The 16,084-nt window shown below is 56.8% G+C and overlaps 2 protein-coding genes across 4 annotated transcripts in view; both read right to left on the bottom strand.

Annotated features, from left to right (window-relative positions):
* Positions 1-421: 421 nt before the first annotated feature.
* On the bottom strand, positions 422-1,939 carry LOC134411232 (uncharacterized). Its single transcript, XM_063144947.1, has one exon. It carries the CDS (start codon positions 1,937-1,939, stop codon positions 803-805), a length of 1,137 nt encoding a protein of 378 aa, XP_063001017.1. The 3' UTR covers positions 422-802.
* Positions 1,940-4,882: 2,943 nt separating this feature from the next.
* NDOR1 (NADPH dependent diflavin oxidoreductase 1) overlaps positions 4,883-16,084 on the bottom strand; it is a 28,282-nt gene continuing 17,080 nt past the window's right edge. For 2 of the 3 annotated variants that reach the window (XM_063144824.1, XM_063144825.1), the window contains 5 exons: positions 15,142-15,256; positions 14,042-14,188; positions 10,601-10,719; positions 7,231-7,322; positions 4,883-5,134 (listed from right to left, as the gene is read on the bottom strand). In XM_063144824.1, coding sequence (XP_063000894.1) covers positions 4,990-5,134; positions 7,231-7,322; positions 10,601-10,719; positions 14,042-14,188; positions 15,142-15,256 — 618 coding nt within the window. In that variant the 3' untranslated portion in view covers positions 4,883-4,989. Of the gene's footprint in view, positions 5,135-7,230; positions 7,323-9,903; positions 10,039-10,600; positions 10,720-14,041; positions 14,189-15,141; positions 15,257-16,084 lie in introns of those variants that run through there. The other variant, XM_063144826.1, reaches the window with a different exon arrangement.

The raw sequence follows: 16,084 nt of genomic DNA, 5'->3' as shown, positions 1-16,084 counted from the left end.
AATAAATATAATAATAATAATAATAATAATAATTTGCACCCGCCCCAGGGAAGAGAGATGAACGCTGTGTGAGAGGAGGGGGCTACGGCTGCCAGTCCAGCAAAGGAGTGCAGTGGGTCCAGGCCCTGGGGAAGGAGCGGGACTGCTCCGTCCCTCCTCAGCAAACAGGACACATGGCACGCAGGCCATTTGTACAGCCAAATGCCCCTGGCTAGAGATGGCCTTCGATGAAATCACACATTTAACCAATAGCAACAGTAAAGCGCAGTAGCATCAATAGGCGGCAAAGACTTTCTTTTCTCTTTCTGCTCCATATGAGCCTCAGACGTGAAAGACCACCAGCAGCAGACCAGGCTCCGGCAGCCCCCTGGCATTCTCCCCCCTTGGTCCCCTAAGGGCCCTCCTGTGTGAGTGCCCTGTCCCCACTGCAAACAGCCCACCCCCTCCGGTTCTTAGTGCTGAAATTTCCAGAGGGAAACCTGCTGCCCCCAACTCCAAAACTATCGCCATTCTGCGAGTGCCGCTTTCCCCTCAGAGCAGTTGTCGGAGCGGTGTGCGGAGGCCTGCGTGTTTGCGGCTCGTTCAAAGTTCCTCGCCCTTCGAACCGCGGGAGAGGGAGCCGTTCTCTTCCAGAGGGACCCTCGGATCCCTTCTCCTCCACTGGGAAGTGAAGGCGGCAGCTGTTTCCTTGACTTTGGTGCTGCTGCTGCTGAATCACCCGTCAGGGAAAGGCTGCGTGGCAAAGAGCCGTCCAAGCCCCCGCCATGCTTTCCAGCCCCCTCGTAGGGCCAGGCCAGGCGCCCTATTTGTCCAGGATGAGGAAGAGCAGCAGGAGCAGCACGATGGGCAGGAAGACCAGCAGCAGGCTGAGCATCTCGGCCCCCAGCAGCAGCAGCAGCGCCAGCCGGTAGCCCCAGGGGCAACGGCGCTGCAGCCGGGCCAGGCCACCGATCAGGCAGGGCGGGTAGCGAAGGCAGGGCAGGAAGCCCATCATGCGGCTGGTGAGGAACCGGACCTGGAAGCGGTGCTCCAGGCCTCCCCAGAAGCCCGGGCGCCGGGCCGGCAGGGACTGGAAGGCAGGTGGCCCCAGGCACGGACCCGGCGTGGCGCTCAGCAGCAGCAGCTCCTCCTGCAGCTTGCAGATCTCCCACTCCATCATGGGTGTCTTCTGGCGGCAGATTGGGCAGCGCACACGGCCGATGTCTGCGGCGCTGGCCGCCTCCATGATGGCGTGCAGGCACTGGCCGCACAGCGTGTGGCCACAGTTGAGTAGGGCCGGCCGGCGCCTGGCGCCGTCATACACCTCTGTACAGATGGGGCATTCCTGCTCACTGCTGCTGGAGCCCTCGGCCTGGATGCAGCAGGAGGACTCCGGGGCCTCCTGTTGGCTGCCCTCCGGGGCCAGGCCCTTGCGCTCCAAGAGGCACAGACATTCCGCCCCATCCGGGTCTCCTTCCGTCAACAGCAGCTCTTGCCCAGGGGCTGTCCTGAGGCTGCTTTCCCCCGTGGCAAGCACAACCTCGCCGACCTCTTCTTTGGCTCGGGAAGGAAGCTGTGGCAGCTCCAGAGATTCTGCTGGGTCCACGGAGGACTCGCCCGGAGTCCCTTCTTCACTGTTGGCGGGCTCCGGGTAGCTGGGCTCCTCCTCCTCCTCCTCCGGGCTCCCTGACGACACAGGCCGGTCATCCAAGTGGAGACCTCTGTGAGGTGGGAGGCACGCCCCTCCTGCGTCATGCTCACGGCCAGCGTCTTCTTCCTCAGTGCCCATGGCTGGAGGTTTGCTGTGGGTCCAGTTCCGCCACAGTGCTGCCTCCTGGCCAAGGGTGCCGGGCGGAGAGGCATCCCACAGACTGGCTGCTTCTGGCTGCTCCAGGTCAAGCGCCAGGGGCCGCTGTTCCACCATGGGGGCTCTTTCAGAGTCCGCGGGGGTCATTCCCATCCCGATCTCAGGCTCTGCCTCAGGACAAGCGCTGGCACCTGTGCAGGCCCCCGGCACCCCTGCCTTGCAGCTGGACAGATCCTGCACTGCACAAGGGCCAGCAGGCAGGCAGGCAGGCACACGGCCCCATCCCGCCCGGCCCGGGACTTCTGCCAGGCGCTTTGCAGGAGAGGGCCCGGATCCAAAGCCCACGGGCCCTTCCTCCGTGGAAAGGCTTGGTCTCGTGCCACCCAGTGGCTGACACTCCAGGCTCGGTGCGCTTCACGCTGCCGGTGCGGCGATTTGCTCTGCTGCACCTGCCCAGGCCCAGCGAGCAGCCAAATAGGACGGGCAGCTGTGAGGCTGGCGAGGGCAGGGCTGCTGTGTCAACTTGCACGGCTCTGTGCAAATCAAGGCAGCCCCCTGGCTGAGCCCAGCGCGGCTGCCAATCAGCTGCCTGGCCCGGCCCAGGGGGCAGGGCTGCCTCTGCAGGTACAGCCTTCCAGGTCGGCTCGTTGGCGATGGAATTCACGTTGGCTGTGAGTCAGGGCTTGAGGCCCTGCTACCTTCCCTCCACAGGGATGGCCTTTGGAAAAAATGCATGCCCCTTAAGGTGGCTGAACCCTCCCCTTGAAAACGGGCGCCTTTCCCCCTTCGGGGCAGGAGAAACGCTTTGCACACAGTGGCCTTCTCCCGAAGGAGGAAATACCTCTCACTAGGGCCCAATCACAGGACTCCGCAATGGCGTCACTCAAATATATTGCCCTAAAACAGGTCCACTCACATTCAAGAAAACATTCGTTGGGCCTCTGCCGGGAGAGGCGTTGCTGTGCTTGACAGCCAACATGCTAAGAGGGGGAAATGCAGCTCAGGGTGCCGTTGTGCGCATGCTTGCACAGACAGATGTCGTACTCCCCCTCCCAGCCTGGCTCAGCCAACCATGCTGGATTGAGGGGGGGGGGGGCTTTTTCTGTCTAAACATGCAGAGTTGCTCAGCCTCCCAGGAGATGGAACTGCAACCATTGCACGTTCTCCCCTTTTCACCCCTGCTTTCATTTTGCTCCCCTTCTGCTGCAGATATTGAGAAGAGCTCTCTCTCTCTCTCTCTGCTCCCCCGCGCTCAGCCTTGGAAAGCACCCTGCATATGGATGGGGCTGCCAGCCTAAAGCAATGGCTCCATGCGATCCCCATGGACGGTGGGAGTCTATCTCCAAGTTCCAGGCGGTGGAGACAAGCCAAGGACAGGGGCTTCTGGCGCTGCTGCTGCTGCTGTTGCTGGGCTTCCCAGGGGTCTCTGGCTGGTCCCCCTTAGAACCTGGGGTCAACGGGCCCGTGGTGGGATCCAGCAGGGCAACAGCACCCCTCCTTCTGGGCTCCTTGCCAATGTGTGGCTGGGGCCGGCCAGCCCAAGCAGCCAGGCACGTCCCTTCCCCACCCTCACCCCAGGCAGGGCCTGGCCTGGCTCACCCCATTGTTCCACTTCCCAGGCAGGAAGGCGACTGGGTCAAGCGGCTGAGTCAGCCTGGGCCTGGCCTGGCCAGGCCGCTCATTCCCGGCTCACCAGGGCGAGAGGGAGATGAGGGCGGGAAGAAGCATTGCTCAGCCAGGAACACGAGAGAAGAAGCTCATGAGAGGAGGAGGAGGAGGGTTCAAAGCAGCTGGGCCAAACGGGGGGCCCACCCATGGGGAAAAGGGCTCAAGCTTGGGGTGAAACTACTGGATTCGCTGCCTGTTCCGGCAACTGCTTTTCTTCACCTCCAGCCTGCTAAGTTGTTTAGGGCTAGCGAGGCCGTTGGGCTTCAAGCCTCCCCCCTTCTCCTTTCCTGCCCGGCTCCTGTGCAGCTCTCTAGTTCCATGTGGTGAAGGAGCAAGGGGGCTGGGCGCAGAGCAGAGAGGCCCTGTCCAAATCCCCTTGGCTCAGTCTCCGTCTCTCTCAGCCTAGCCTACTGCACAAGGTTGTTGTGAAGGTAAAAGGGGAGGCAGCCCTGAACTCCCTCAAGGAAGGGCGGGAATAAAGTCATGAACGTTAAAGGGCATCCAGACACAGAACAGAGGAAGGGGGTTCAGGTGGGCTCTGCCCGTGCCAGGCCATTGGCTGTGATGGCAGCGCCCCCCCCCCCACAAACCCTTCTTAAAAGCCACCCCAGCCAGTGGGCGTCTTTCTTACGCCGGCCTTCAAGCTCCTGCCCTCCCGCTTCACAGGGTGACCCCAAATTCTAGCATTAAGAGCGTGGGGGGAAGCTCTCCCTCCACACCGTGCACCAATTCTCATTCTGGTACTGCAAGAAAATGGGGAGAGAAAGGGAGAGAGATTCCTCTCTTGCTCCATATGAGAACTTTTCATAAACTCTGCTGCTCCCCCCTCCCCCCAACCGCAGGAGGCAAAGCTGTTCACTGAGCAGAGGTGACGTACAGGGAGAAGAACGGGGCAAGAGAATGGGGGGCGGGAGCTGAAGCAGCACAACGGGGCAACGAGAGAAGCAGAGCAACCGGAGCACGGCAGTTCTGGGCTGGAACTTGTGTTCACCAAAGAATATCAGAAGGGCCCTGAGGCTGGATTTGGCCCAGGGTCCATCTCGGCCAGCACTCTGTGCCCACAGTGGCTGCCCAGCTGCCCCAATGGGAAGCCCACAAGCAGGACACGAGTGCAAGAGCACCTTCCCTCTCGCCACGCTCCCCAGCAACTGGCATACACAGGCACACTGCGCCTGATACTGGAGCCACCAAGACTAGTAGCCACGGATGGCCTTCTCTTCCCTCAGGCATTTGTCCAACCCCCTTTTAAAGCCATCCAAATTGGGAAGATCTGAATGGGGCCTTCTGGGGCGCTCTCTCGCACACCCACCGTGGCCCTGAGATTTTGAAAAACAAAGAGCAGTGTCTCCCACAAGCCCACGGCCACACTGAAGCAGCCTCCCCCCACTGACCCGAAATCCAGGAGCCAAGCTGCCAAGGGCTCAGAGAGATGGTCCTGGCCTGCTTTTATTGGTGACGGTCTGGGTCCAGGACCCCACATTTGCCACGTCTGCTTAATTCTGGGTCAGAGGCCTCCTCCGTCCACGCGTGGCCACTCAAGACCAGGTCTCAGCCTGGAAGCGGTGGGTCCGCTCTAAGCTGGCCAGGTACTCCTCGGCTTGCGGAGCAGAGAGGCCTCCTGCCGACTGGAACACGAACTTCAGGGCCTCCGTCACGGCCTCCGGCATCTGCTTGGCATTGCTGGAACACAGAGACACCCGGAGCTGCCTGATGATCATGGAGGCCTTTCGCCTATGTCGCCCAGTAGGATGCATTCTGGGCCGGCAGCAGCTCCCCAGGGTTTCAGGCCGGGATCTTTCCAGCCCCACCTGCAGATGCTGCTGGGAATCGAACCTGGGGGCTCTCCCACGGAGCCACGGAAGAGGCGGCTACGGGGCAGCAGGGCAGGGGGCAGAGATCGTGACACCAGCTATTAGTGTCTTGCTGTGCCCCAAGGCAGAGGTAGCGGCAGAGGGCCTACCTTCAGCAGTGAAGGATGGGCAGCGGGAGAAGCTGAAGTCTCTCCCGGCACGTGAGAACTCTTCCTTCTGTTTTTTTGACATGACTGCTGCTGCCTTTCCCTCTTGGCCCCCACCCTCAGACTAACCTACCTCACGGCTGTTGTGAGGATGGGGGGCGGAAGGGGAGGACTCCCTTCAAGGAAGGCCAAGACAGAAAACGTTGGAAATTTAAGACATGATTCAAGTGCAAATGTTAAAAGCCTCCGTGCCAAGTGCTTGCCAAACATCCCAGTGCCTTGGTGCTCATTGGCCAGAACACGTGGAAGGCGGGAGTAGAGCTCCCTGAATTTCCTTCACTGCTATCGCTATCACTAAAAGGGGCAAGAAGCAGCAAATTCAGGCAAATGCCTTGAGCATGTCCCCCTTTTCGATTGTTTCCCTCCGCTCCGTCATTATTTTGGCCTGACTGAATTCACTTATGCCGTTCTGTCCTTCACAAAAGCCAGGCCTCCATTCCTCGGAGGCCTCCCCAGGCCTGTACCCTGCCAGCCAAGCTGACTACGCCCACAGGCTTCCTGGAGGCCTCTTTGTGCTCCCAGGAATGCGGAGGAGCTGGTTTGACCCAGAGACCTGGCCCCCGCCCCGGCCCAGAAAGAGGCATCGAGGCTTCCTCCGAGGATCAGGACAGGTGGGCGGTGCTTGTGCACACAGGCAGGAGGTGCGGGCCGCCTCAGAGGAGGCTGCCTGGTCCAGGACCGGGGGAAGGTGGGCATCCTGCCCAGGGCAGGCCTGCCACTGGTGCAATTCTGACACCAGAACCAGGGGGTCTGAGGCAGGGCGACATCTGGTGGCCCTACAGATGCTTTGCTTTACAAATCCCATTAGGCTGAGCCAGTGAGGGCTGATGGGAGCTGTAGGTCAAAACATCTGGAGGGTGGCCAGATGTTGCCCAGCCCTGGTCTAAGAGAAAAGGTCCTGGCCAGGCATGCAGATGTGCCATGCTGAAGCACACCTGGATGCACCTGGGTAGCGCATGCCAGGTACTCTGGAACTGCGACCCTCCAGGCTAAAGCAATGTTAAGGACCCCCTGGACCTCCCTGCCCCAGGAAGTACATGGGGCCGAAATGGGGAGCCCTGCAGACCCTCCCACCAAGCCTGCTCCCAAAATCTGCAATTCTGAATACAAAGGCTATGGTGTGCATCCCCCTGCCCCATTCCTTGGCCATCACTGGTGATGGAAAGTGGGGAGAGGCATTGAATAAGTAAGCAGAGGGACACCGTGGGACTTACTACGCAGTGCATCTGCATGGGGTGGGGGGGAGTTACGCCACTGCAGGGCCTTTGCAGCAAAGACAACAACAGCAAAGACTCGTCGCTCTTTCATGGTCAGGAGTCGGCCGACGTGGACTCTAGCCCACAAAAGCTTAGGCCATAATCCGCTCGATGGGGCTTTGGCCAGGGGGCTGCTCAAGATGGCCCGCTGTTTCCCCAAGACCTAGTGAACCCCAGGGGGCGGTTCCCACCCTCCGCCTCCGCTCCAATCCTTGGGCTGCCTTCAGTCAGCTCGCTCTGCGAGCTGAATGCAGCAACATGATGGCGGCATCCGGAGCAGGAGAGGCCGTTTGACTCGGACGCGACTGCAGCGGTGAATCAGGGAGATGGCCCGGCCCTGGGGAGCCCCAGGCAGGAAGCAGCTGTCTCAGGCCCCGGGGAATCCACAGAGGTGGTTCTTTCCGGCACAGCCAGCAAGGTGCGACTGGCTCATGCCCCCAAATCTACTCAGGCCCCTGCCCCACTTACAGAGACCAGCGAAGGCCTCTGCTCTCGGCACTCACCCGGCCAGGTAAAGGTGGGCGCCCCGTCTCAGGAGGTCCCACACAAGCTCCTTATTCTCTCGGATCTGGTGCTGGACGTAAACCTTCTCCTCCTGTGGGGAACACCACCGGGCAGACTTTCATGGACGTTCACGTAATCTTGTCTAATCCATGTGGTTCCAAAAAAACAAAACCCCACCTATGGCTGGGGGAGCAGGACACGCCCAGGAGAGGATGAGGGCGGCCAGCTCCACTCCCCTCAGTGCCAGACAACATCCAGATCAGGCCCAGACCTTTGCAAGAGGAGCCCTGCAGCTGGAACCAGCGCTCTGCCTGGATGCTGCCCTCTTCCCAGCAACAGCTGGCTGTGGTGGAACATGGGCTTCCACGCAGCCAACGACCCTTGAGGGCTAGTGGGCCGCTCCCTTTCCAGGAGGGTTCCTCATCCTCTTTGCAAAGCCATCTCTTCCAGTCTGTGGCCACCTCCCCATCCTGTGGCAGGGAGTTCCGCAGGGCAACTGCAGGGTTGGGAGGAGATACCTGCCATGTGGTCTACCCTAAATCGCCAATTGGGTTTTTTGCATCCTTTTATAAGCTCCCATCAAATCTCAGCGCTGTCGCCTTTTTCCTAATTCCACACTTCAGCCTTTCCTCAAAGGGGGAGTTGCTGGTCACCTGGGCTGCTCTTTTCTGTACCTTTTCTCACCTGGAAAAGTGGGAAACATTATTTTCCCAGGAAGACATAGCCCCAGCTGCGCATGCATGCACACACACGAGTCAGGGAGGAGAAAGGCATCTGAAATATTCACGGAGTAATGATGATTACTCAGGTGAATCTGGAACATGCTGCCATGAACCGCACACTCCCAAAACAAGCCAGCCAGGCGGAAGGTGGGTGTGAACCGGGGGCAGAGCTTCTAATTGCCTTCCTCCTTGTCCTCTTCCTACGATGCATCTTCCTGGCTGTTTGTCAGAGCTCAGCTACCCGTTCAGAAGAAGCATGTGGTAGTGGTACAGCCCCTTCCTGGGAGGGAACCGCATCACAATACAGCTGCTGGTGGCACGCTTAAAGGCTCCTCCACATTTTAAGAGACCCTAGCTTTTGGCAGGAAGAGGATTGATACCATGGTGCAGCTCCCCCACCTGCTTCCTGAAGTGGGGCAGTCCCAAGAGGAGTACAGCAAGAGATTCTTCTGATTGATCCTGAAAGCCACAGGCAGGGACAGGCAGGCCCAGGTGGCAGGCAGCAGCTTTCTGTAGACAACTTAACGAATTCTATAACAGCCCTGAGGAAGAGCGCAGTTGCGTTCGAAATGCGTAGGCGGCACCTTGGCACTGGAAATAAACTTTTGAAAATATTTGTTTTTGAAGATTGCTTGGTTCTAGCCTGGCCTTTGGCTTTTTTTACTCCACCTCAGACCAGGCCAGGCTATTGGTTCCCCGGGGCCTCAGGCAGACAGAGAGCGGGGTGTGGGTGTGGGTGTCCCATGACCTGCCTGTAGGAGTCTTTTAATATGAAATGCTGCTACCCAGGATAGAACCAGGACCTTGTGTGTGCGAAGTGGGGGCTCCACCCCTGAGCTATGGTCCCTGCCTAGGCTAACGGGAGGCGAAAGGCAGTGCCTGGCCCAGCCTGGAACCAGGCCCAAATTGACTGGGCACAAAGCCAGTGTCCGCAACAATGTAGGAACAAAGCCAGACTATAAAACACATGGTCTTCGATGTCTATATACTAATGCCCAGAGCATGGGAAACAAACAGAATGAACTTGAACTCTTATTACATGAAGGCAAATATGACTTGATAGGTATAACTGAAACTTGGTGGGATGACTCCCATGACTGGAATATAGCAATTGAAGGATATAACTTGTTCAAAAAGAACAGAAGAAATAGAAAGGGAAGTGGAGTTGCACTATATGTTAAAAATACCTATCCCTGCACAGAAATACAGGCGGATCAGACTGGGAGCCCCATCGAGAGCATCTGGATTAAAATAAATGGGGCTAGAAATAAAAAAAACATGATAATTGGAGTCTACTACCGACCGACCACCCAATCAAGGAGAAGACGAGGACGAAACTTTTGAGAAACAAATTGCCAGTGTTTCAAGGAAGTGTGATGTACTAGTGATGGGGGACTTCAATTACCCTGATATCTGTTGGGAGACCAATACTGCCAAAAGCAGCCCTTCCAAGAAATTCCTGACATGTGTGGGTGAAAACTTTCTCCTACAGAAAGTGGTGGAAGGAACTAGAGGATCGGCAATCCTTGACTTGATATTGACCAATAGGGATGACTTAGTGGATCAAGTGGCAGTTACGGGAACTCTGGGGGAAAGTGACCATGTCATACTTGAATTCTTGATTATGAAGGAGACAAAAGTCGAGCGTAGCCATACACGTACTCTGGATTTTAGGAAAGCTGATATTAATAAACTCAGAACTATGGTAAGTAAGGTCCCGTGGCAAGGGAGCCTAAAAAGAAAAGGAGTGCAGGATGGGTGGGAGTATCTAAAAAAGGAAATTTTAAAGGCACAGTTACAAACAATTCCAACAAGGAGAAAAGAGAGAAGACAACAAAGTAAACCAATGTGGCTCCACAAAAAGCTTATTGATGAACTGAAAACAGAAAGGGATACATATAGGAAGTGGAAGGAAGGCCAGGCTACCAAAGAAGAGTACAGACAAGTGGCGCCGTTTTGACTAATCCGCTTGATATTTGCTAGCCACAGGTGCTATGCGGGGAGCCGGTCTGTAGAAATTGTATGCCACAACTCCTCTGAAGCATTCTGCGATTTCAGAATCCTCTAGTCCATGAGGATTAGAGCCTTGTTTCCAAAAAAGAAAGCAAGAAACTTTCAGAAAAGCTCGATTCTGTGGCCATCATTGCCTTCTGTAGCCATCCTGGCCTCCTGTGCGAACAGGGCACACCACACCGCCTGGCAGCGGCCTCTCAAAGCCAGAGGGCCTGGAGCCAGGGAAAGGGCAGGGGGCGGATCCTGCTCTCCTTCCGCAGGGAGTCCTACCAGTCTGGCCAAACCCACTCCTGCTCCCAAGGTCGGGCAAAGCACCAGACCTTCCCAGGTAAACAGAATGAGCTCAGCTGCACCAGGAAGCACAGGGCAGCCAAGGTGAAGGCGGTGGCGTCTGCACGAAGCCCCAGGGCTCCCGCAGCTCCCACGGAGGGACTTCTGGCTGTGGGATCATTGTGCTCCTCGGATCCAGCTTGCACCTAGCTATGCGGCGGGGGGGGGGGGGGCTAGGAAGGCCTGCAGCTGGAACCAGAGTGACCCAAACTGGAGCCACTCCTTCTTCAGATGCCTCAACTGGGGACCCCGTGGGTTGGAAAACACACCGCAGCTCCCCAAATCCCTGGGACTAAGTACTCACCTGATCCCGAGAGAAGGCCACAAAGAGGGTCAGGAAGCCCATTTTAACAAGATCCTCCCATTCCGCCCGGCAGTAAAAATCTTTGGCTTTCTGTCGGCAGCCAAAAAAGAGACAGTTCCCTGCAAAGAGACGGGGAGGCGCAGGAGCACTTTAACAATTAGAGCAATGAGCTTTAGCAGGCAGATGAGGCAGCTAAACCTTCAGCTCATTCAATGGTGGGGCTGCAGTTTAAGGGCATACCCGTTTGTTTCTTTAATGCTACTTTGCTCCTGGTGTGTTACTGTATGGCGCCATTTCCCACATTATGTAAAGCAAACTTGGAGTTCAAACTGAGTGCTATTCTCAACTGGGACCCACAGCCAATCCCATTTTCCCAATGAGTACACCTGTGCTAGAAGCCTGCCACTTGCCACATTCACACCCCTTTAGGTGGGCACCAAAGTAACACAGTTTGTGAAGCAGCCCCTACAGAAGGGAAAGAAAAGACGCGACGAGTGGGAGGCTGTGCAAATTAAATTGCTTATGGGATGATATCTGGTAGTATTCAGGGCACGGGACAAACCAAGGCTATCAGGGGCGGGCCCAATTTTTGATCGCATCAGCGGAACTCCATAGAGCTGGATGGTGGAAAGACCCAAATTTGCCAAGTGTGCAGATAATGAAATTACGGGAGGCCTGCATTAATGGAGGCAGTAACGTGTCACACGAAATTAAGGGTGCAATCCGATGCCTGTTGAGACCAGAAAAAAAGTCCTGCAGGTGCCCTAAGATATGTAAATATACAATGGCGCCTCTTCCCAGAAGGAACGGGTGTTGGCAACCTGCTGGGCCCTTGAGCGTGCCCGGACCGCTCCCCGGTGCACTTGGCAACCTGGCACTTGCACTTTCAGGGACTCAGCCCAGAAGAAAGCAGGTCTGAGGCTTGAAGTCACGGCAGGACAACGAGCCAGGAAGGAAGCAACATTCAGTCACATCAGTAGGTCTAAAATTAGCAAAGCCGCACAACCAAAACAGCACATGATTAAGTGCCTCGTGATTGACTCAATGCAATCATTAGATTGTAGATGTGCACACATATTTCAGGCATGGGGCGACTCCCCCCCAGGCATGACTCAACCACGGAAAGGAAATCCCCCAATGACTGAGCCACACAGTCGTACGGTGCAGCTCTGCCTTGACTGGATTGGGCCCATCCCAAGCTGGCCTTTTCGGACCTTCGACGGCTGGAGAGACGAGCCATCGTGGCCTTTTGTTGGTGGCCCGAGACCTGCGCGGAGCCTCCGCGAGAACCATCCCCTGCGCTCCTGTGTTATTGGCGTTTTCAGGCACCGTCGTCCCTTTGCTGGATCCCTAGAAGAAACCCGGACTGAGTCCACAGAATGCCAGCGCCCCTGAGCTGCGGAACTTCCTTGGTCCTGGGAACGCACATCGGTTCTGCTCCCCTGAAAGCGCTGGGCCTTCTGGGCCTTCCACCATGCTCCTCCCAAGGGCCTCCCTGGTCGTGTGGCAAGACCGCTTCCTCCCGGTTGCCTCTGCTGGCTCCCACTCGGGCTGCTGAGATGACCGTACGTCACAGGAGGCCGGGCTCCTGCCACCGAGCCCCGCTACCCGCCTGAGTCTGCCTGCCTAAGTCCCCCCATGCTTTTGCTAAGGCTGTGGCTGCCAGAAGGCCCTTCCCACAGCTGAAGCCTCAGGACCGTCCCTGGGCCCCAGCTTCATCGATGGGACGGATCCAACGCCGGCCCAGGAAAGCCCTCTCTGGCCTTCTGAAGACAAATCGAGTGACCCATCGCAGCCTCTGGCTCCGCACCCGCCTTCCTACCGTGTGCCTGTGTGAGAGTGGAGAAATCCGGTCTATTTCCGAAGCAGCCTTTTGAGCAGAAGCCCAGCCACTCCAGGGCAGACTTCCCCTGGCTGCCCAGTGGGGAGAATCGGGGCCAGCTTCCTAATTCCGGCACTCCCTCCCTTGCTCCTTCTTCCCCCCAGCGCGAGGATCCCCGTCTCTCTGCTGAAGCCGGCTTGACACGCCACGGGAGAGGGAGTCCCCAAGGCTCCACGTGTGGGAAGCAGACCAGGCAGGGCAGGGGGCGGCCGCACTCCAGGCGCTGGGAATCAGAGGGAGGGAGGGGGTGCACGCCGGCGCTATGGGCAGCACTCGCCCCGCCTCCCCTGTCATCAGTGACTGTGCTGTGCACAGAGACCGACGCCACGGGCCAGCCTCCGGGAGTCCTGCCCTCCTCCCTGCTCTCGCAACCGCCCCCCGGAGCCGCTCTCTTGCCCCCCACCCCCTAGCACCAATGTGCTTAACCTCAACCTCCACAACCTCCTCAGAGCCCCCCAGCCCAGCTTAGCTCAGACGACCCACACATCGCTGCAGCCACGTCCTTCTCTGCACCGCACTCCTCAGCTCACCAGCTGAGTAGACGTTACACTAATTTCTCCAATGTTCGAAGCCGCCGCTTTTTGTATTTGTTTACCCTTGCTTAATCTGCAAAGGTTTGTTTATAATCTTTGAACTAACTGAAACCATTTTAGAATTTGTCCAGGTGCCTTTTCCAACCAGCTAATTCCAAAAGTATACTTTGATTTGTGCATGCGTAATAAAATTGCCCATTTTTGAAGAGGTATGTGCGTATCACTGGGTCATGTTTGCCAAAGTTAAAAGGAATCAGAACGTCTACGGGTTTGTACTCATGTTCCTTTTATTACGGGCTGACAACTCCGGGTGGGAGCTGCCATGATTTTGTTGGTGAAGGGCACAATCCTGTGCATGTTTAGGCAGGGGGGGAAAGTCCTAAACTCCCAGCCTGCCCCAGCCAGTCATAGTGACTTTAAAATCCTGGGAGTTGTAGGACTTTCTTTCCTGTCTCAACATGAATAGGGTTGCGCCCTAAATAATTTGTGAATAATGAAGTCTCTGATTTTGTTAAAACAATAGAAAAAGGTTTCCCAGAAAATTAAATGATCTAACAGCTCCTCCAATAACTCCAAAAGTCATATTGATGTTTTGACAATATGGAAAAGGATTATGGATTAATTAGCAGACGATTTGACTGAAAACAGCTAAAAATCCTGTAATCAGTCAACAGCCAGCAACCTGTTGTGGCCGTGCCTTGCTAGCCAGGAAGCTGAGATGTGAATTGTCCGTGTGTCCCCCGCCCACATACGCCCCCCCCCCCCCCATCTGACTAGGCATTGAAATAGAAACTGGAAAGCTCACCCTCACCATACCACTTTTCCCACTCTGTTTTTGCTGCTGTTTTCCAAAGAGTGTCCCATTAAGCCCCAACAGCGCCACCTACTGAAAACTAAAGGGGAGGGTCTCACAATGCACTTTAATAGAGTTCAGTTAACTCTAATCCAGTTGCGAATTAGCCTCCAAACCACCCTGCTCCCCGTCAGAACTCGAGAAAGGCCCCGTCGCCCAAATAAAAGCATCACCTCTTTTGCCCTGGGCAACTCGCTCCTGTATCGCCGCTCGGAAAGGTGCTACTCCAGTGCCGGGGCCAATGAGGATCACGGGGGTGTGTGGTTCAGCTGGGAATTTCATCCCCCCTCTCTTCACCCAAAGGGGCACCCTCACAGCCTCTGGGGAAAAGCAAAGAGCGCACGCAGATTGCAAAAGTGCCAAACAGCCGGGATTGACGCAGTCGTTTCACTTCTCACCCCATTTGGCTACTGGTCTAAGTGGGAGGGAGCGACGTGGCCCGTGCCGTGGCTCCTAATGGGACATGGAATAAAGTCTCACAGCCCCGCCCCCCCCGGTCTGTCCCGCCATTCTCTCCGCCCTCTTCCACTCCTTGGAGACCTTTGCTTTGCAGGTCCCTTGCAGGGGAGGTGGTGGTGGTGGTGGTGGGGTTTATGCGACATTTGTGCCCCCACCCCCAAACTGGCTCATGCCCACCATTGTCTTCCTTTGTGTCATTTACACTCAGCCCCTCCTCCAGGGAGCTCAAGGCAACCCCCACGGCTCTCTCCCTTCCCTACTGGATATGAGCATTACAACAACCCTGGCAGGCAGGTCAGTTGAGAGACAGTGATGCCCCACCCACCCCAGAGGGAGGCTGCATCCCCTGCCCCCCAGAAGAAAATCACGGCAAGGGGGAGACCAATCTGGGCCCACACATTGGCCAGAGAAGGAGCAGCTGTGGAGAGCTCGTTCCGCCCTTCCTAGGAGCGCTTCAAAAGGCAGCCCTGGCGCCTGAGACTTGGCTTCTTCCTCCTCCCTTGCAATCCCCTTTCCTTTCGGGTGGGGGCCTTGTTTAGATGGCAAGCACAAACGCAAGGGGAGCCTTCTTATTAAACTCTGTCAGGCACTCTGGGAGCCTTTTTCAGCTGAAGAGGGAGGCTACACTGATCATAAATAACTAAAATGAGTAAAGAATGGCTCTCGAATAATGAGCGACAGAACTGCAACCCAGGACAGCCGGGGTGGGGGCTGGCTGGTCTGGACTACCCTGCCCCTCAGCCCCACTCTGGAAAACAACAAACCCAGCCCACTCCAGAAGAGTTTCCCCGCTGCCTCCCGTCCCCCAATTTACCACTCCGTGGATCGAGGGAGGCCAGCCACGTGGAACAGAGGCCTCGCCGGGGCTTGCTAAGGCCAGTCTTGTAACGCACCACGGCTAGGAGGATTTCGATGTGGTTGGGGTGTGTCTGGAGCAGGGAAGACACACACACACAGGTTATGGGGTGCAGGCTGGGAGGGCTGGGGCAGGGACACCCCCTGGATCAGCAGGCAGGCAGGGACCTGGGGAGAGGTGGCAGCAGCTGCCCAAGGAACGTCAGAAGTTGCCTTCGACTGAGCCAGAACCTTGGTCCTTCTAGCTCAATACTGTCCACACCGACTGCAGCATTGGCTCTCCAGGGTTTCAGGCAGGAGCTTTCCCAGCCCTACCTGGAGATGCTGGAGGTTGGACATGGGACCTTCTGCGTTCCAAGCGTGTGCTCTCCCACGGAGCTGCGCACCCCCAGGCAAGAGGGAAGGAGAGGCTCCCGCCCAATGCCACGGAATCAGCCTCTCAAGGCCCCAGCATTCGACCTATGCCAGGCACAAGGGGCTCGCACCAAAGATCCACACACGTGTAGAGCAACACCCCCACCCACATCGTGGGCCTACTGCCCACAAGAGGCTTTTCCAAAGCAGGGCCAGAGGTGGAGACGTCAGCCCACTCGGCTGGCATGATTTCTTGGCTCTATGGGATTCAGAGCGGCCTCAGACCAGCGCCACCTGCAGGACAGGTGGGGAAGCACAGCCAAAGCCAGGAACAGCAGGAAGTTTCCCATCCCAAATATTTAATCAGGGAGAATTGATGAATTCAGTCTTCTCCAACCTTCTCCACTGTCTATTATCTTTGCGAAATCATGGAAGACGGGTGAGGTGCCGGACGACTGGAGGAGGGCTAACGTTGTCCCTATCTTCAAAAAGGGCAAAAAGGAGGAACCTGGGAACTACAGACCAGTCAGTCTGACATCCATCCCTGG

Source organism: Elgaria multicarinata, chromosome 19 (assembly GCF_023053635.1).
Source record: "Elgaria multicarinata webbii isolate HBS135686 ecotype San Diego chromosome 19, rElgMul1.1.pri, whole genome shotgun sequence".
Classification (NCBI taxonomy): Eukaryota; Metazoa; Chordata; class Lepidosauria; order Squamata; family Anguidae; genus Elgaria; species Elgaria multicarinata.
Note: the sequence above shows the minus strand (reverse complement) of the source record. Positions and strands in the feature narration are given on the sequence as shown.